The 20,851-nt window shown below is 41.6% G+C and overlaps 3 protein-coding genes across 4 annotated transcripts in view; 2 read left to right on the plus strand and 1 right to left on the minus strand.

Annotated features, from left to right (window-relative positions):
- The window catches only part of LOC134750260 (DNA replication ATP-dependent helicase/nuclease DNA2), a 29,988-nt gene extending 29,316 nt beyond the window's left edge, over nucleotides 1-672 (plus strand). Inside the window, exon 23 of the mRNA XM_063685417.1 lies at nucleotides 350-672. Within this exon, the coding sequence (XP_063541487.1) occupies nucleotides 350-550 (201 nt within the window). The 3' untranslated portion in view covers nucleotides 551-672. The remainder of the gene's footprint in view (nucleotides 1-349) is intronic.
- Nucleotides 673-1,012: 340 nt separating this feature from the next.
- On the plus strand, nucleotides 1,013-13,992 carry LOC134750273 (gephyrin). 2 transcript variants are annotated; one of them, XM_063685432.1, is made up of 11 exons: nucleotides 1,013-1,217; nucleotides 1,533-2,296; nucleotides 2,505-2,659; nucleotides 3,666-3,807; nucleotides 4,659-4,738; nucleotides 6,926-7,032; nucleotides 7,869-8,028; nucleotides 9,566-9,677; nucleotides 10,766-10,821; nucleotides 11,256-11,405; nucleotides 12,745-13,992. In XM_063685432.1, the coding sequence occupies exons 2-11, from the start codon at nucleotides 1,540-1,542 to the stop codon at nucleotides 12,877-12,879; spliced, it is 1,854 nt and encodes a 617-aa protein (XP_063541502.1). In that variant the 5' UTR covers nucleotides 1,013-1,217; nucleotides 1,533-1,539; the 3' UTR covers nucleotides 12,880-13,992. The 2 variants fall into 2 exon arrangements, with proteins under 2 accessions (XP_063541502.1, XP_063541501.1); XM_063685431.1 differs by lacking the exon at nucleotides 1,013-1,217 and adding an exon at nucleotides 1,241-1,418.
- A 171-nt stretch (nucleotides 13,993-14,163) lies between these two features.
- On the minus strand, nucleotides 14,164-17,441 carry LOC134750275 (transmembrane emp24 domain-containing protein 2). Its single transcript, XM_063685436.1, has 4 exons — nucleotides 17,192-17,441; nucleotides 16,798-16,979; nucleotides 15,601-15,750; nucleotides 14,164-15,397 (listed from the first exon to the last, which is right to left on the minus strand). Exons 1-4 carry the CDS (start codon nucleotides 17,331-17,333, stop codon nucleotides 15,248-15,250), a joined length of 624 nt encoding a protein of 207 aa, XP_063541506.1. The 5' UTR covers nucleotides 17,334-17,441; the 3' UTR covers nucleotides 14,164-15,247.
- Nucleotides 17,442-20,851: the final 3,410 nt, after the last annotated feature.

Raw genomic sequence — 20,851 nt, forward strand, 5'->3', positions numbered from 1 at the left:
AATTTAAATATCCAATAAATTACTTTGCGCCAAGGGCCTGACACTCTTTGATAAAGAAAGATAGTCTTATTGCGATTCCTATAAGAGGAAAGAGAAAATAGTGCCATGCTTTGTCCTTATCACCGACCGGGTTTTTTTTCATAGTCGGGTTATGGCAGCATAGGTAGGAGGCGATTTCGAGATACCGAAATTTATAAGAGTGAAAGATGTCTTTCTCTTACCCCTGGTCGCTCGGTTTCATGTCTATAACTACTATGTCTATGCTTTGCGCTCGTGGTGAGCGTAAAATAAGTGGAAAATCTAACTTTATAGCATAAAATGTGTGTTTTTAAATGCATGTTATTTGCAGGAAGGTGAAGTCCTAAACGACCAGCGTCGCTTAGCAGTCGGAGTGACGCGCGCTAAACACAAACTACTAATAGTGGGAAATTCAAACTCACTACAACGATACGTGCCCCTAAAGCGGTTGATAGACGTTTGCCCCTCCTTGGTTATGGAAAGAGAAACCATCAATCAAGTTGTAGGGAAATATGGAAGTGTAGTTTCGTAAATCTTTCCATTCCAAACCACTGTGATTAAATGATGTTATTTGAAACTGGATAATTATGTGCCTTAGTTAGTAAGTTCTGATTTTTATCATGTCCAAAATATTGTTATATACTTCATTTTTAATTGTAATTGTGTTTTTATTTTATTGGGGGTTCTGGGAGATAAGAGGTAGTCCTTGTGGTCTACCAGTCTGTCACGGTGTGCAAAGAAAGAACCATATAAAGATATATGCAGACTCGTGCTAAATACTCTCGTTTTACCAGATAGAAGCGGATAAATAAAAAAGCAACTATAAAACATTATTAATGCTTGGCCAATCTTGTACAACACTAGTCACTATCGTTAGTCCAAAATTAAAACTATAATAGCGATATTACGGCTAGCTCAAACAGCTTTCCATTGTTATCAAAGATGACATAAGTTAAGTGACAGTTGACATTCGTCAGCTCGTCACATGTCACATTGTTGACTGTTCAAGGTTACGCGGCAGCGTTTGATTTTGTTCAGAAAAATCCTTGCTTATCTATATTTACACATTGTTGTTTTATCATTCTGATGTAACAGTAATAATCTATCTATCGCAAACCCATTCTGAAACGATTAATACGTATTAAGTATTACGAATAGGTTGTGTCTTGTTATCATTACAGTGTGCACCGGCGTGTAACGTGAGTACGGACTTTCATTATTCCATGATATCTTGTTTGTATTGCATGTTAATGATGTTGATAACAATACATTGGCTTTTGTAGCCTATGCCTTTAATCTGCCTACGACATCGTACGTAACAGACGTTTTTATAACGTATTTTTTTATTGTGTAATAAACTCATAATTAATTTCAGATATAATTCAAAAAGGTCTAACTTGGTAATATTGATGCTTTAAAATTAAGCGTATTTTTGTGTTAAATAAATAACATAATTGAATAAAAAAAAGTTATTTATAAAGTTTTAAAATAAAGCTTTTAATTTATATTTTTAGTTTAAAAATGGTGAAAGCTGTGGCAGTGTTGACCATCAGTGACACCTGCTTCAAAGACAACTCCAAGGACACATCCGGGCCTGCACTAGCTGGTTTTGCAAAGGATTTATTTCCCAAGGCCAACCTGCACAAAATCATCATCCCGGATGAAAGGGAGATCATTGAAAAAGAGCTTAAGTACTTCTGTGATGAAGCCCACGTAAACCTAGTTTTAACAACAGGTGGGACGGGGTTTGGCTCTAGAGACATGACCCCTGAGGCTGCTAAGGCCGTGATCCATAGAGACGCACCGGCTATTACAGCTGCTATAACTCAGGCGAGTCTAGAGAAGACTCCAATGGCAATGCTGTCAAGAGCAGTAGCTGGTATAAGAGACAGGACTTTAATCATTAATTTTCCAGGCAGCAAAAAGGCGGTTACTGAATGTTTTGCAGTTGTAAAACCTGTTTTAAGCCATGCTTTAGCTTTGATCAATGATGAGTTACAGGAAGTAAGAACTATCCATGACTCCATGCAGTTCAATTCCTGTCCTGGTGGGCATAGAACTAGTAATGTGGAGTTGGGTAAAGTAGCATTCAGAGCCCGGGAATCCCCATTCCCAATGTTAGAAATGAAGGAGGCTTTTCAAATTGTGGACAATGTTATGCGGGGGTGGGATCATTCTTTGGAGATAGTTCCAATTGAGCAGGCTCTGGGCAGAGTGGTGGCTGAGTCTTTGTGTACTAAGGAACCTATGCCACCATTCCCTGCATCAGTTAAAGATGGTAATTATTATTTAAAAGTCAGCTAACTAATTTTACAGTTAAACATCTTTCATACAATAATTATTTTATTTGACTTTCTAGCATGTTTGTCAAGTTTTAATTCAAGACATACATATAGGCATATAATATAAGCAAATAAACGCATTTCATTTCATTTATAGCCTACCTTTCTTTCTACGCGAACTTCATTCAACGAGTGTTGATTCAGGTTACGCAGTTCTGAGTTGTGACGGGGCCGGCGTTCGCACGGTGCGCGCGGCGCTGACGGCAGGCGACGCGCCAACGGTGCCGTTAGCCCCCGGACAGTGCGCGCGCGTCAACACCGGCGCGGCGTTGCCCGCCGGAGCGGATGCTGTCGTACAGGTAGGAACAGGAACTGCGTACACCCAGGTGACGTTCGCAAGGTGCGCGCGACGCTGACAGCGAGCGAAGCGCCGACGGCGCTGTTAGCCCCCGGACAGTTCGCGCGCGCCGATACTGGGGCGGCGTTGTCCGGCGGAGCGCATGGTGATGTGCAGGTAGGAACCACGCACTCGGGTCGAGGCGGGGCGCCGACGGCGCCGGCTCCTAGACAATGCGCGCGCTTAAATACCGGCGCGGCGTTGCGCTGGAGCGGATGCTGTCGTGCAGGTCAGAACCGCGCAGACTTGGGTTACTTTAAGATACCCTCCCGAGTGTCAGCGTCTAGTCAACTCTATGACTGCAGCAGTGCTGTTCAACTCAACGTTGGGGCGACTGCACAGCGATACTATTTTCCATAGCGCTAACTAGACGCCGTCGCTTTAAAGACGCTAGTGTGGGGTTTCTCTCATCTCAAGTCTAAACCACAAAGGCACCCACGTCGCCCTTGCCGCCTATGCACCACCGCGCACAACGCCGCTGGCGCGGACGGTGCCGGCTAGATGCAGTCAGCGGCAGAAATAGTATGTATATAAAATATCCGTTTGACAATTCGTAAGTCGTGTAATCAGTTTGCTTAGATACGTCTTCTAGCTTCACCTTGGTCTTTTTTGACTGGCAAGTTTAGACCCAGCCGGCAACGCCGTCTATTAAGATTCCCCTAGATAAGACGGCACCCGTAGTCCGTCGGACTCAATTAAAATTGGAAAAGCTATCTTCTCAGGGCGTGATTAGGCAAATATGGCTCTGTGTGTAGTTAATTAATTACTCAAATCAATATAACCAATGTTACGTTATAAAAACGTAATTAATTAATTAACATTTGAACTTAATAAGTACCTAAGTATTGATTAAAGGAATATGGTTTTGCAAACAAATCCTAACGCTCTCTAAAACGTGAAAAACTTTGCATTTTCACATCCATCTTGTGGTATCCGGATCCGCATAATTATTAGATTTTTTCGTACAGGTGGAAGACACTCAATTAATATCAGCATCAGAAGACGGTGATACGGAGTTGGAAGTGGAAATCATGGCGGCGCCGACAGCGGGCCAAGACGTGCGGCCAATCGGCTTCGACATACCCATGGGAGGTGAACTGGTCAAGAAAGGTACGGATACATAAACTAGAATACCCCAGAGGACTTTTAATCAAGTCCGATGGCAAGCATGCTGCGCGCCCGATGGTAAGCCGTTACCGTAGAAGATCTTCGATGAATCCCATGCTCCTTACAGACTCTTTAGAAACGCGTAACTCCTTTTTTTGAAAAACTCAAGGTCTACACTTTAACCTCACGGTTCTGCTTGGAGTCATTTGTTATTTCCCACTGTATCAGATATATAGCGGTAGTGCGCGCGCTCCTGGTCCTGGCCTATACCTACTCAAAACAGTCCCTAGACCGAAAAATTAAATTTCGTTATCTGTCTCTCTTTCGCTCCAACATATTTCATTTCATTTCATTTTTCCAATATGCAAGAACGACAGACAGGCAGATTGCGAAATTTAAATTTTCGATGTTCGCAGTACTGGGAGTATGCCCTAGACAGCGGACAGGTCAAATAACGATAAACTCTTTACTCTCACTAGACTCAACTAAGTGAAGTATTTACACTTTTTATCTTGGCCAAATTAGACGGTGACTTAAATGTCCTATTTGACAACTAAGTGATGAATGGTCATAATTTGATTATAAATATCAACAAGGCTTGGAAGAATTAGCTTTATGCATGATTTTTTTGAAATATGGCAATCGAATCTACGTGAGATTCAAATGTTTCTAATAAACCTGATATCGATTGTACCCCAGAAACTTACAAATTGCAAAAGTAAATGTGGCGCGCCGGTGTGTTGTGATGTATCTTATGAGGATTCATATATTACAACGCGCACATACGCGTCCACGCACACACATGCGGTGCTCACTAACCATAACATTGACCTATCGTCGATCATTTTCACCAGGATCAGTTCTGGACGCGGGGCACATTGGCGTCCTGGCGGGAGCCGGTCACCTGAACATTACTGTCAAAGGACACCCGAAGGTAAGATCAACTACGTTGACAAAACAATCAAAACATTTTTAGGAATCTTTTACACAATGTCATTCAAACTACAATCATTTCAAAACGAATTCGTGTCTTCAAAATATTCTACTTTGGCTTTGATGCACAAACGTAAACGTTAAAATTATCTACAATATGGACAGTAAAAAATATACTTCAATATATTTTTGGGCCATATTAGTAACCCTGTCAATATGGAGCAATCGAAGAATCATATACAGGGTGGCCAAAAAATAAGTGCATTCCCGTTGCCAGGGTGGTTTTGGGATTATACTGAACAACTTTTACTATGGGACCAATCACGAAATCGCGAAAAAAAATATTTACCTTCACATAGAAAATGGACCAAGCTAAATTTTTTTCGTGATTTCGGGGTTGGTGCCATAGTAAAAGTTGCTCAGTATAATCCCACCTGCCAAGGGCTAACCTCCCTGGCAACGCGAATGCACTTATTTTTTGGCCACCGTGTATACCATAATATGTTTCCACCAGTTAAATTGGTCAACCGCTAACATCGTTGACCAATTTAAATATTTAGGACATTTGGTAAACGCTGACCTTAAAATGATGTCGATATTGAGCGTGAGCGCAGAGCGTTGTCCTTTAGAGCGAATATGATAGCCAGCAGGTTTGCTCACTGCTCTAAAGAAGTCAAAGTCAATTTATTCAGAGCCTTCTGTACTAGTTTCTACACAAGCAGCCTGTGGGCGGACTATACGTTTATCGGTACAACGTTCAATATAGCAACGCATACAGGGTGCTGATGGGGTTTCCCAGATTTTGTAGCGCGTCAGGGATGTTCGCGGAAGCGCGGGTAGACTGCTTCTACACCACGATGCGCAAACGAGCCATATCTCTGGTGCGCAGAGTACGGGCCAGCACCAACAGCATCCTGACCATGATTGCGGACGGGGTTGATAGTCTGAATATAAATAACTGCTGCATGATACATGTGCAACTTAAACATTGTCAACTTAAATAATGTGCGCAGGAATAAGTAAGTAGGAAGATCTGGCAATTTTCTTTTAACTGGTTTTTGAGAAAATCTTATTATTTATTTATTTATTAGAAACAAGAGTGTTTTGTTTCTAATAAATAAATAAATAAGAAGTTTTTGTCAAAAACCAGTGTTTAATTCAATTCAATTTATTTATTTCAGGCAAATGCTTATATAATTTGTTAGTAATACAATTAAATTAATCTTAATATGCTAATGTTAGTAAACACATTAAATTACAAATAAAAAATGTATATCACATCTAACTTTACACAATGAAGACTGCCACATTCCAAACACTACTGCTGTACATGCAACAGCATCCAGTGGTGTTGGAACGGGCAGTCTAGCCTCTCGGCCAGCACATGCAACAGACTGTTGGAGCTATCGCGCAACCTCCGCATCAGTGAGGCAGTACGCTTACGCATTATGGCCTGGAATCCATCAGTTCGAGCCTCCGCAAACATACCTGATGCACTGCAGAAGCGCGGCAGACCCAACAGTACCCTAAACCCATTATTATATTGTACTCTCAGGGTGTTGAGAGTACTCTGCGTATATCTTACCCACAGGCTGCACGTGTAGAAGCTCTGGCAGTAGGCCTTAAACAATGTTATTTTGACTTCTTTTGTACACCGTGCAAACCTGCGGGCAAGCATATTACAACGCACAGCCATGGAGCGTCTCTCCCTTTCCACGTCTGTGCCATCTGAGAGGTCCGCAGTCACCCAATGGCCCAAGTATTTGAACTCTGACACTTGTTTGAGTTCACTGCCGTACAAGTAGACGGGGGGTACTGTCCCAACAGTACCACCACGCGGCTTAAAAACAAGGAGCTCGCTCTTGGTTATATTATACTTGAGCCCATGTGCAACTGCGTACCTCTCACATATCCCGAGCAGCTTTCTAAGTGCACTAATCGATGGACTCAGCAACACCATGTCATCAGCATAACTGATGTTATTGAAGCTTACGCCATCAATTGAACAACCGACCTTGGCATTGCTGAGCTGTTTAGCTAGGCAATAAATACTTATTTATATATTACTCACATTAGCCTTAAGATAATAACTGTCACTAACACAAATTGATCCAAGTCGGTCGTAAATAAATGAATTTATTTATTTATATGGAAGTAAGACAAAGATTATAAGCTAATGTGACTGTAGGTGGCGCTCCTGTCGACGGGCAATGAACTGCAGGAACCCTCGGATGCGAAACTGAAACCAGCGCACATCAGGGATTCCAACAGAACTATGCTTAGGGTTCTACTCAGGTATGGTAATAAATGACATATATAGGTACAGTGTGGAAAGAATGAATGGGCCCTGGAGGAAAAGTACCTCAAAACCTTAAGTTAGCTCATTTTGCTTAAAGAAAACATTAATTCTTTTATTTTTGAAAATAAACAAAACTGCATTCAAAGATTTTTCATTTTTTTTATTTTGCTTGTCTCAAAATTTGTTGAATACTAAATATTCTATTTTATGGATATTTTGTGCGAGAGACGAGTGTAAGGCCTAATGTTTCTTGAAGAAGTGTTATCATTAACTGTATCGAATAGTAGAATAAAATAGCGAGTGTTTATTTTTTAAAATTTTTAGTTGGTTCGATTCCCGGGTGAAAAGCTCTTAAAAAATCTTTGAATACATTTTGTTTCTTTTTAAAAATAAAAGAATGTTTCCTTTGAGCAAAATGAGCGACTCTTTCCCTCCAGGGCCCATTGATTCTTTCCACACTGTGTACTGACGATAAAAATCTAACCGCTTTCGCAGCTAAGTAACGGACAAAGAACTGGCGAGATGCACTATATGTCAGTTGTCACGCAAACAACGTGCTAGGATGGTAAAGTAGTTGATACTTTTTTGCACTTTCTACAATTTTGATTATTGAGTAAAAAAAATGCAGTTATATATTATGATGTCTTAATGTAGCATACATAAATTTCATACTTTGTGACCGTTTTGATAATTCTAAAAACGAATTAATTTGTCTAGACTTATATTGTATTATATGTGAAAGTGTTATTTCAAGTGAAAGTGTCACATTGTCAAATCAAATCTTTTATTTTTGTATGGTTCGCTCCTTTATAACTACATTCTCTGTTCGCAGAGAACACGGTTACGACACCATCGACTGCGGCATCGCGAAGGACGAGCCAGCGCAGCTGGCGAGCGCACTAGCGAACGCCATGGCTCGCGCGGACTTGCTCGTTTGCTCGGGCGGCGTTTCCATGGGCGAGCGGGATCTGCTGAAGCCGGTGCTCCTAAATGTATGAGGGTACTCCACGGTTACACCACATAGAGCGCGCTGGTCGTGAGTTCCGACGTCGTTTCCATGGGCGAGCGGGACCTGCTGAAGCCAATCCTTCTCAAGGTATCAGGATAACTTCCACGTTACACCATAGAGCGCGCTGGTCGTGAGTTCCGATGTCGTTTCCATGGGCGAGCGGGACCTGCTGAAGCCACTCCTTCTCAAGGTATCAGGATAACTTCCACGTTACACCATAGAGCGCGCTGGTCGTGAGTTCCGATGTCGTTTCCATGGGCGAGCGGGACCTGCTGAAGCCACTCCTTCTCAAGGTATCAGGATAACTTCCACGTTACACCATAGAGCGCGCTGGTCGTGAGTTCCGATGTCGTTTCCATGGGCGAGCGGGACCTGCTGAATCCACTCCTTCTCAAGGTATCAGGATAACTTCCACGTTACACCATAGAGCGCGCTGGTCGTGAGTTCCGATGTCGTTTCCATGGGCGAGCGGGACCTGCTGAAGCCACTCCTTCTCAAGGTATCAGGATAACTTCCACGTTACACCATAGAGCGCGCTGGTCGTGAGTTCCGATGTCGTTTCCATGGGCGAGCGGGACCTGCTGAAGCCACTCCTTCTCAAGGTATCAGGATAACTTCCACGTTACACCATAGAGCGCGCTGGTCGTGAGTTCCGATGTCGTTTCCATGGGCGAGCGGGACCTGCTGAATCCACTCCTTCTCAAGGTATCAGGATAACTTCCACGTTACACCATAGAGCGCGCTGGTCGTGAGTTCCGATGTCGTTTCCATGGGCGAGCGGGACCTGCTGAAGCCACTCCTTCTCAAGGTATCAGGATAACTTCCACGTTACACCATAGAGCGCGCTGGTCGTGAGCTCCGGTGGTGTTTCTATGGACGGGACCTGATGAAGCCGGTGCTTCAAGGTATATTTTAGGATTCCAAGTGGTTTCGTTTTGAGGTTATATTTACTATTGCAGTGAAAACCGCAAACCGGTTAATAAGTAAGTTTTAATCTGAGACGTAAAAAATGGATGTTCCCTATACGACATGTCATTGTGCGTGTAGCCTCTTCATACGCTCCTGTATAATCCTGGTGGGGACATATAGTGACTTATAATTATAAATGTGACGTTTTAAACCAAAAGGTCCCACATTGTCGTTTGTCGATAAAGTTGATTTCGAATTGAAGCTATATGGAAATAGCGCCTTATTGACAACCGACAATAAGTACCCTTTTGGTTGAAAATGGCACAAATGGTTCTTCAGTTTACTAAACTAGATGAAAAGTTGCCTTGTAACTGTAACACTCTTGGGTTTAATATATCTATCAAGTTTTCACGAAATACAATGGTTAATAAACCCACACAATTAAATTCAATCAAAGAACACGATTTCGTGACTGTATTAATTCGTGAATTAGAAGGTATTTTATAATACTTTATAAATGACGAGTGACAGCGCAGGCCGAAACCGGTAGGTTCATTCCGACTCAAGAATTAAGATCTTGTCGTGATAGGTTGTTAATTAATGTGTTTTAGGACTTCGGTGCGACGCTGCATTTCGGGCGCGTGCGCATGAAGCCGGGCAAGCCGAGCACCTTCGCTACCTGTCAGTTCAACGGACGCACCAAGTACATCTTCGCGCTGCCCGGTAACTTAAACTATACAATGGACTAACTATACTATGTATTACTTTCTATACATCTCGCTCGTACTCGCATATTAGAAAGTAAGTTACGTATGCAGACACAATTTGTTTACACATACAAATAGACACTACTCAGACTCGGACACAAAAATTCCGTACTACTTAGTGTGAACAGTACAGAAATTAATGTCTGACATTTATGTCGGAATTTCTGTCGTAGTCTAATCTCACCACCGGGGTCGTAAACTTCTCATTCACACTTGAATAGTCGTGTCGTAGCGTAGCAGGAGTGAAAGAGATGGTAATATGATCTCGGTCGTCAGTTTGGTTTGCGGATAGTATATTAGGAAGATACCGGAGTTAATCGGTTTAAACCGTTAACCCCCACACTAGGCTATGCCTGGCCTGCAGTGGCGGATTTGCAGTCTTGGCCGCGTTAGTTAGTTACTACTAGCCGCCCCTTTATCAGCACTCATCTTGCTTGCTGCCGCTCCTAACTAACGTCTTGCCGCCCTAGGCCCGGGCCTACTTGGCCTTAGGACAAATCCGCCACAGCTGGCCTGACACGTGGCAGCCGGATTAGGTTTAAACAGAAGGTACCTAGTTTCTTCGGTAACCGGTAACATACTAACCATAGATAAGGTTTATTAAAACCTAGGTAACATATTTAAAAGAGAAAAGTAAATCTAATTAAAGTACCGTCAGCTGCAGAGTAGATGTACCACCCCTGCATAGAAATTTGTATGCGCAGGGGTGGTACCTTTTCTCTGCAGCTACAAGTACATTAATCTAATAATTAAAGAATGCACAAAAATGTTTGTCTGTGTCTGTCTAGGAGGATATAACCGAAAGGAGACGCCACGTCTGTAATTTTCTGTACAAAAAAATCTGCCGATTTTTGCGGGGGAGGGGAACGTCAAATGTATATGTAACGTAAAAATAGCCATGTCAGATTAAACATCAGTCCATACATTGTGTATGACCATTGGCCGACTATTTTCGACAGAGGGGAACGCCTGTTAATGGCTACTCCGTTTGGTTATATCCTCCTAGGTGTGTGTACCTACCTACTTATGTTTTTACATTGGCAGGTAACCCAGTGTCAGCGTATGTGTGTTGCCTGCTGTTCGTGATTCGAGCTCTCAAGGTAATTCATCAAGCAAATCTTTTGAATTTTATTACGATTTTTCTAAAAAGTCGGTTTGCCTTAATGATAACTTCATAACCTTGGCTTCATAAGGCAGTTGGATAAAAATGAAAAACAAGCACCACACAATCAGAAAGCCGACCTACAATAACCAAATGAATACCTAAACTGGACATAGAGGACTTTTGAACTTAGGTTTTCGCACTACATACATATATCCTTTAATTCGACTTTGTTTTTTTTAAAGTAATGCTTCTCTCACACTAAGAAGAGTGAAGCCAAATAATATAGCTTCGAGTGGGTCGGGGTCGGGATCGAATTCGAGCGATTGGTTACATGACATCATAGTCAAAAATTAAATTCTAAATCATCGATACACAACGATCACTTTCACGATCGGAATGAGGTCATATTTTTCGTGTATTTCGTCCCAGGTGTGCAGCGGCCGCAACCCCGAGTGGCCGCGACTGCGCGTGCGATTGTCGCACGCCGCCAAGCTCGACCCACGGCCCGAGTACGCCCGCGCCACGCTCTCCTACTTCGCCGACAATGATTTACCCACCGCCACGCTGCTCGGCAGCCAGGTATGTACCGGTAGTGTGTTGTACCCCAGGTGTGTAGTAACCCCGACTCGGCCACTCTCGCCTACCCCACCGGGAATGATTCATCCACCGCCACGCTGCTCGGCAGCCAGGTATGTACCGGTAGTGTGTTGTACCCCAGGTGTGTAGTAACCCCGACTCGGCCACTCTCGCCTACCCCACCGGGAATGATTCATCCACCGCCACGCTGCTCGGCAGCCAGGTATGTACCGGTAGTGTGTTGTACCCCAGGTGTGTAGTAACCCCGACTCGGCCACTCTCGCCTACCCCACCGGGAATGATTCATCCACCGCCACGCTGCTCGGCAGCCAGGTATGTACCGGTAGTGTGTTGTACCCCAGGTGTGTAGTAACCCCGACTCGGCCACTCTCGCCTACCCCACCGGGAATGATTCATCCACCGCCACGCTGCTCGGCAGCCAGGTATGTACCGGTAGTGTGTTGTACCCCAGGTGTGTAGTAACCCCGACTCGGCCACTCTCGCCTACCCCACCGGGAATGATTCATCCACCGCCACGCTGCTCGGCAGCCAGGTATGTACCGGTAGTGTGTTGTACCCCAGGTGTGTAGTAACCCCGACTCGGCCACTCTCGCCTACCCCACCGGGAATGATTCATCCACCGCCACGCTGCTCGGCAGCCAGGTATGTAATAAATCTGTAGTCAGAACAAAATAATAATCTGAGTCCAAATTATCCGTTCAATGCAAAAATAAGCACCTAGAATGAGGTACCCGGCACGGCACGACATGTATTTGTGTCTCGTAAATTACCTTGTCAAAAGCTGCGGCACTTGAACCGTCAAGGCGAAAACGAGCTGTTTGAGGTTAACTTGTTTCTTTATAAATCATACGTATACTTGTATTGAATGGCGGGTGGCGTCTGTAAAGCGTGACCGATGCTAAAATCCCTTGGCAGCTAAAAGCCCCGCTGCACACCCGAACGCTTCGCTGGACGCTCGCCATTACTGCTGTACCCTACGTAGTGGCAATTAGCATAGGTAGATAGATGTATTGTTACAAAAACGGGCCGTCGGACTCGCGCACGAAGGGTTCCGTACCGTTACGCAAAAAACGGTAAAAAATCACGTTAGTTGTATGGGAGCCGCACTTAAATGTTTATTTTATTCTGTTTTTAGTATTTGTCGTTATAGTGGCAACAGAAATACATCATCTGTGCAAATTTCAACTACTAGCTATCACGGGTCATGAGAGCCTGGTGACAGACGGAGTGACAGACAGACGGACAGTGGAGTCTTGGTAATAGGGTCCCGTTTTTACCCTTTAGGTGCGGAACCCTAAAGCGCTGTTATTTTCCCCAACAGTGCAGCAGCAGACTGCTAAGCTTGTGCGGCGCGGGCGTGCTGCTGGAGCTGCCGGGCGCCTCGCACGCCGCCACGCAGCTGCCCGCCGGCACCGCGCTGTCCGCGCTCGTCATCGCCCGCCTCTGCCTGCTTTAGATACCGACACCAACCTATTCTGCCATTCAATAATACACTAACAAATTGAACAGGCAGAACTATGACCCGGTTGCACCAACCACATTTACCAGACTGATCGACGTCACTCAGCAGTAAACTATGAAACTTCCCATTCAATAAAAATTTAACAAACGTTTTAGCGGTGACAGGCGGTTTGATGCAACTGGCTAAATTTTGTTTTTTAGCATTAGGAAAAGACGCTTTTAAAATAATAATAACTATTACTTAAGTAACCAAAAGAATGTAAATGATCGACTATAATTTTTTTACATAAACTGCTGTGACTTATTTTTCAATTCAGACACGTCACAATTGTTTAACTACCCTTTTTCTAACGCTAAAAAAACGAAAATAAGATCTGACTAAACGATTTCCACCACTAAAGAGGCGCGAAATTTTAATTCTTATGAGCTGAATATATTTCACAAGAAAGTGACCTTTCTTAGTGGATAAATGGTGGATCTAGTGACATGCTTGAGCGTGTTTTCAACCAATTAGGTAGAAGTTAGGAGCGTAAGCCTTATTCTAGGTTAATGGTCTTCAATGAGCATGTGACGTGTATTTTAAGGTAAATAATTATAAAATCATAAAACAGTTGCTTCTAAAACTTTTATAGTATTCATTTTAGAATGTAGTAAGAACGAACATGCTGTGAAAGAGATGTTATGACATATCTTGTTAAAACAAAAATACTTAAATACTTTATTTTTTGGATCTGGACTGGCTGTTAGAAAGGTAAAAATATCGGCTTAGAACCCGTAAATTATTTATAGTTAGCTAATCAAAAATATATACAGATGTAGTGCATATTTATTTTCCATCGTTCTTTCACCAACATACGAACGTGTCTTGCTATTTCAGTCAGTCTCGGTATAAAAAGTACTGAGGTGGACTGAAGTAGCATGACAAATACGAATGTTTCCGAGAAAATACGATAGAAAACCATTATCATTATTTTTCATTATGCACTACATCTGTATCTGTACTGTATCATAACATATACTAATTTAGGAATAGTCCTAAATTAGTATCGTATCGTCCTGTGTTGTGTATATGTACTTACGGTGCGTTAGATTTAGATAAGTAACCAATCACGTTTAATTACATGTAAAAATATATTTGAAGCATTGTTATAAACTTATATTTGTTCCAAATATATTAAAATATTTTGTTTAATAAAAGACTATTGTTTTTTCTATACTTTCAAAAAGACCCAATTCTTTAAGAATTGTAGACAAACTGAAAAATAATAAAACGCACAAATGTACAAACATTATTAATTTATTTCATCAAAACTCATAACTCAATAACTCACGCAATCACACCTCAGATCAGAACGCGTCCACGCCTCGCTCCCTTGTGATGATTACTATTATAAACAGAACATTTGCGCGAGAACTATTACATCTTATTTCGATTATCCCACCTAAACTAGAGTACCTATAGAAATATTGCAAATATCCGTACTGCATCTCTTTCCTTAGTATAAAAAGAAAAGAGAAACAGAGCCATGTTTGCGAAAATGGGCGAATGATTGCCAAATATTGGCCAAGAGCGTTGACAGTGACCACCCAGTTCTTTTGTACTATGGTCATCATAAACTGACTGGTAATAGTTTAAGGGGATAAAAACGAAGTAAGCACTACAATTGTACAGATATGTGCGTGCGTGGCATGGTATAAGTAAATCTTTGGGGTTCATTATATTACAATAATCGGTTATATTCATTTAACGACTCGTATTGAACATTCTGAATGCGTTTGTTTGTACAAATGGTTCGAATTCGTACAAACAAACCCAAAACAATGGCGAGCCCTATTCTGCAGTAAGTACAAAAACAGGTCACAAACACTAATAAATAAGGTTCATTGTAGTGTGTCATTGATTAGCTCACTTGATTATATAAAAGCAGTCATGATATTGTCACATACTGGGAGCGAGTTAAAGTCATATAGGCGGGATATGTTCTTAGTTCTAACAACAAATATTTTAAATCATTATATAAACATTGCATTGATTAAAATATGCCTAACACTGCTGATTGAACTAAAAACACATTTCGCCTAATGACGAATTGATTTTAAATACAATACCCCCCTGATTTTGAGTAAGATAGATTGTAGATGCAATGCAGGGTTTCTGTGGCACACCCGTTATTGATTCTCTAATTACTAGTGACTTTTGGGCCAATGCACAGTAGGACTGGAGGACCGGCAGGAAGGAAGGTGAAAATGACAAATGGTTTACAAGCGCGACCGTATGTCTGGCGCATTCACCTTATTGCGAACCCTGTATTGCAAGCCTTAAATTAAACTAAATTACTCAAAACCCGGCAGTGTATAGTGCGTTAGACGACGCGCTGCACCTCAAAGAACCGCTTGAGGTAGTACACCTGGCCCACGGTCATGACGAGCAGCACGGATGCCTCGAACACGGACCACAGCACCACGCGCGAGTTCGTGCTCTCGTTGATAGACCGGTGGATGCGGTCGCGGACCTGCAAATTTATGTTCTATATAAGTATGTATATCGTCGCCTAGAACCCATAGTACAAGCTTTGCTTAGTTTGGGGCTAGGTTGATTTGTGTAAGATGTCCCCTAATAATTGGAGAAGATGTCTACAAGCTCTTTCGTCTCCTTTAACTCTTGCTTGCACATACTCGACTTTAGAAGGTTGATAGAGCTGAAGGAGAGAATTACCTGCATGTACTCCTGCTCATGTTTGACGGTCTTGAGAGTAGTGGCCAGCTCCTTGATCATGTCTTCCAGCTTGTTGTGGTCCACCGCCTCATCCTTGTCTCCCTCCGCCTTGTGGGGGGAATCTCCGATTTCCAGGTTGAACATTACAACCTACAATGAAGAAAATTTAATTTGTTTTATAACATCATATTTATTACTTTGCAAAGGAAACCTTAATAATAATATAAGCCTTTTATTCAGACATTTTTTTTTTACAATTTGAGAGTTTAAATATTATTGTACACAACTTATCCAAGTATATAATTTAACACAATATTAATGTTTCAGACAACATCGGTTTCGGTTTGGTCTGTGTGCCGTTTGGCAAAGGCCTCTTCCATCCCTTTCCATTTTTCCCTGTCTCTCGCCAGTCTGGTCCAATTTCTCCCTGCGAATTTTACAATTTCGTCTTCCCATCTCATTTTTGGTGGTCCTTGTTTTCTTTTTCTATCTTTCAGGAACCACCATATAATTCTCTTGCTCCATTTTTCTTTGCCCCTGATCGTATGTCCTGTCCATCTCCATTTGAGTGTTTTAACTTTAATGGTTACATCTTCTACACGTGTTTTAGATCTAATGTACTTGTTCCTGATTCTGTCTCTCTCTAGGAAACCTTAGTAAGAAGATATTGATATTGAGTTCTGATTGTTTATTTTTATTTTTGGGATATATTTTATTGTTGAATTGACCATAAAATTGATATTTTTTTAGTGACAACCGGTCTGGGCTAGTGGGTTGTGACTCTGCCTATGAAGCCGATGGTCCTGGGTTCGACACCCAGTAAGGACATTTATTTGTGTGATGAGCCCAGATATTTGTTCCTGAGTCATGGGTGTTTTCTGTGAGTAAGTATTTACATATTATAATATAATTATCATTGTCGGAGTAACCACAACACAAGCCTTCTTGAGTGTTTGTGGGGCTTAGTCAATTTGTGTAAGAATTGTGTCCAATATTTATTTTTGCCTGTTAAAATGGTTATTGATCAATAAATACCTAATAACTTTACAATATTACAACTGATTTAATGTAATATCATGTATTTAATTGTTATTTATTACTCTTACAGTTTTATTAAACTTGAAACATTTGCTTATTAATACTCTGTTTAAATAATTAATCCCGTGTCCTAACAATAGCTCTATTATGTGTAATCACCTTTGGTGTCATAGTAGACATCTTATTGCTGAAGCAGTAAGTGTAGCGGCCTGACACATGAGCAGAGAATGTGTACATGCCCGAAGACTCTCGCTCGCCGTGGTATATCACTGTCCCGTCGGGGCCAGTGATTGTCACATCTATGTCGAGGAACCCACCCTCTGCTATTTCAAAGGTTAAACCTACAAACAATTTTAGTCATTAATAATGTTTTAGATTATCATACAACTCCTTTCAATATTAAAAAACTACTGATAGTGGTTCTTATTTGAAATAAGCTATATGAAAATAGATGCTGTTAGTAATTGACAGTGTACAATGAATGATCATTGATAACGGGAAAAAAAACTAAAAGAAAAACAAACAGGGACTGTAGGTCATAAATTAGGCTTACCCATTTTTGTATCGGCTTCAACATGTTCGAAAAAGCACTCTTCGGCATGGGCATCCACTGTGATAGTATAACTAGTTACACAGCTAAGTAAGGTGACAAAAAATGCTACTATGAGCCCTAGATTAGTCCATTTACTGTCCATGTTGCTAATAATATATTAATTCTTGACAAGAAACATATATTTCTGCAATTAGCCGACCATAAGCTTGTTTTCTTTTCCTAAACTAGTAGAGCCACGTAATGACAAATGACAAAATTGACAACTCGTAAGAAGCTATAAGCTATTCATACGTTTATCGAAGGTGTTTCGTTTAAAATAAAAATGCGTTTTATGCGTTGCTGGACGTAATTATTTAAGCCAGCTGCCAGCGCATATAATATAACATTGATGAATAATAATGTTATAATATGTCAAGGGACTGTCTCATTTCAGGCGTAGCGGAGAGAGTCATACTGTCTTTGTCTTGCACTGGTGCTGGCGCCCAGAAGAAGAGGATGAGTGTAGTTTTTTTGTTCTTACTTACTGACAAGATTTGCTTGAATTATATAACTTATTATGACATTATTATTTTTTAACTAAAATATTAAGATACATTTGTCGATTCATTGATATTCTTAATGAAACTCATACGTGGGCGTAAAAAGAAACGAATTTACTGCTACAGTTATGGACAGGTAGGGAGAAAAAGAAAACTCTCATATGGGAGAATAATAGCAAAAGTCGTTATTTACAGTGCAAATCTCTCCAGAGGGGCGCTAGGCTAGAGTAGCTATGAACTTAGCCGTTATTGGCGTTATTGAAGGAATTTTTGTTTGAATTGAAATTTTTTCAAATATAATAGGCATTGTGGCGCCACCTATGAAGGTATTTGGCGAACACATTTTCATACACAGAGAGTGTTTTGCTTAAGGGCCCTCCACACTCGTGCGCGAATCGCGGCGCGAAGCTGCGAACGCGAGTGTGGAGTCTAGTTCGCTAATCAGCGAAATCGACTGCACACTCGCGTTCGCGGCTTCGCGCCGCGTAGTCTGGACTGTCTGGAGCGGACTTTACTTCTACCCTCCATAGCTACAGTATCGAAGTTCGAAACTTGGAATCAATGGGAATTACCGAGCCGAGTCGCCCCTCTAGTCAACGTAAAAATATCACGGTTGACGTTTGTGACAGCTTGAAAGGGTGCGTTCAAAGTTATTTATTTTAGATGTAATCCAGTTTAGCCAACATATTAAAGTAAATCGAAGTAATTATATTCGTCAATAGAGGGCGCCATTCACTTCAGAATGTTCTCCTACTCTCCTATAGATGGCAGCTCAATACTATATCATAAGTTATTTATTTTTAGCATAGTTTTAGTGTAGAAGAAAATCTTATTGTGTAAAAAATTACGTGCCTCGAATTTCGCGACTGCTGTGTCACTCTACGACACTACATTTTGCGGTATGTGCGGTAGTTACGGTTGTCAAAACTTGATGTTTGTCAGTACTGCTACTACAAAACGTAACGCTGAATAGCGCCATCTAGTTCGTCTGTCAAACTCAGGGCTCGATTTTTTTCTTAAGACTACATCTCTTATTTCTTTTCTTCTACAATCAGTAACTCTTTAATTACGAATTATAATGAACGTGGTATCCAGAAGAAAATTCCAAACGCAGGTTTATCTAATTCTGTACGGATATTTATGATGGTTGCAACACAGAGACTAAGTAAATATTGGTACATATGTTGCACTAACATATGTATGCACTGTTAGAAAGTAACTGGATACACCTTTGTACTGACGGTAGGTTTAAGGTACATTTTATTTGGTTGGTTAAACCACCCGCAATGATCGTATAATATCAGTGAGGGGACACACCTCCTTTCGGGCTTTCTCGGCTCAATTCCAGACTCTCTTGAGGCTCGAGGCGCCTCCTAGAAGCGCTCGGCGCGAGTCTTGGCGAGTGGAGGCCGTAGGAGTGCTAGCCATCCACACTCTCGCGATTTATTCAGTTGCTCGCCACGTCTACTACAACTACTACAAGATGGACGTGATTGAAGTGACTCTATTTCCAAAAATACGTACCAAAATGAGTATTAATCCATGTAAATCTAGCATAGATTACATGAAAAATAGGGAAAAATTATTTTGTCCAGTGTCGATGTTCTCTGCAGCAGCAAACACAAAGTAAGCGAATAAGATTGTTGAGTTGATTCCCTCGCCTCACCCCCTCGCGTCCGAAAAACCGACAACAAGCGGAGCGACAGCGAGGCGAGCCAAGGAAAGACGAGAGGACACGAGCGCACCGTCCACACTCTCGTACTCGCGTTCCCTCCTGTAGCCTCGTGGAGAGTCTGGATTTTCATCTAAGTATTTTATTCCAACTTACACTCCGCTCACACCTACGTATTACCAAAGAAAATAGATAGTATTCTTTGGTATTACCATTGTAAGATTTTTATTCTATTGTCAGGTAAAGACAAAGCTAAATGTAATATACGAGTAGGTACATATTATAAATTATAATGGTTTATAGGTATGTAATGTATAATCAGAACATGATTGAAGGACAACACGTTGAGGTGCTCAAATTTCCTTTTTGCGAACCTGATTATGTCGCAACGAGGTCAACGTCCTCCCACTATTGCTTCCGACAAGGAAATTTAACATCATGTCTTTGTTGTAGCGTTGTAGTAAGTACCTACGCTTTAAGTTCAAAGAAAACTGCCTACATACATTTTAACTTGTGGCTCTCCGCTCTGTTTCACTGAGATATAATGTCATGATAAGGCAAGTACCATTACTCACAGTTTTAAACTAGTGTAGTGAGCCGGTCCGGTCCGACCTAAAGGTCTCTCTTAAAACTTGCAATAGTAAAAGTTAAGTCTATTAAGATAAAATTGAAAATACTTCTTTATGTTTACAGACTGGGAAACTCAAACAAAATTATGGTTAGGTCCTTATGAATTTAATTTAAAACAGCAGTGTGGTAGAGCAAGGCGAATATCATTACAGATCTAGCTTAGCCCAACTGGGGAAGTACCTCCACCTTACAGAAAACCGCAGCCAAATAACAGTAGGTAGACCCTACTCATAGTATTGTGTTAAGTTGCCAGAGAGATCAACGAGGGGGCGGGGTGTTAGGATCGGCAACGCGCATGTAACACCTCTGGAGTTGCAGATGTCCATTAGGATCCGGTGATCGCTTACCGACGTAGTTTAAAAAAACTTGGTTAGTTCCCAGTCATATCCTTTTCTTATACTCCTTTTATTTGTGTAAAAGGTATACTTATAGGTATCGTGCAACCATCTCATTTTGCCGCGCCACGTAATAGGTGCGTTCTATGGGTAGTGACAGTGGCACGTGTACGCGCCATTTTATGGTCTGTCAATTCCTCTATCTTATCAGAATTCACATATCTAAGTATACATATTTATATATGCTTATAAGTTCCAACTCAAACCGAAGAAAGTTTAAGTCTGGGTTTCTGGTTTCTGGGAGTCTGTGTTTCTCCGTGATCCCGGGTACACACGGCCGTCCGGTCAGTGCTCAGCGAGCTGTGTTCAGAGAAGGACCTGAACTCACTGCACCTTAATGGCAAGTTTCACAATTTTAGCTACACGGAACAGTGTCATTCCAGTACTAAACTAAAACTATGGTCCAGAAGTTCATTAAACTAAC

Source organism: Cydia strobilella, chromosome 19 (assembly GCF_947568885.1).
Source record: "Cydia strobilella chromosome 19, ilCydStro3.1, whole genome shotgun sequence".
Lineage (NCBI taxonomy): Eukaryota > Metazoa > Arthropoda > Insecta > Lepidoptera > Tortricidae > Cydia > Cydia strobilella.

What these genes read in the sequence shown, in the direction of transcription:
- LOC134750275 (XM_063685436.1), bottom strand. Translation starts at nt 17,333, where the DNA reads ATGGACAGTAAATGGACTAATCTAGGGCTCATAGTAGCATTTTTTGTC. An exon ending in TGAAGCCGATACAAAAATGG is followed by an intron (nt 16,980 to 17,191) that starts GTAAGCCTAATT and finishes AATTGTTTGTAG; the next exon opens with GTTTAACCTTTGAAATAGCA. An exon ending in ATGAGCAGGAGTACATGCAG is followed by an intron (nt 15,398 to 15,600) that starts GTAATTCTCTCC and finishes ATAAATTTGCAG; the next exon opens with GTCCGCGACCGCATCCACCG.
- LOC134750273 (XM_063685432.1), top strand. Translation starts at nt 1,540, where the DNA reads ATGGTGAAAGCTGTGGCAGTGTTGACCATCAGTGACACCTGCTTCAAA. An exon ending in GAGCGGATGCTGTCGTACAG is followed by an intron (nt 2,660 to 3,665) that starts GTAGGAACAGGA and finishes TTTTTCGTACAG; the next exon opens with GTGGAAGACACTCAATTAAT. An exon ending in AGGTGAACTGGTCAAGAAAG is followed by an intron (nt 3,808 to 4,658) that starts GTACGGATACAT and finishes CATTTTCACCAG; the next exon opens with GATCAGTTCTGGACGCGGGG.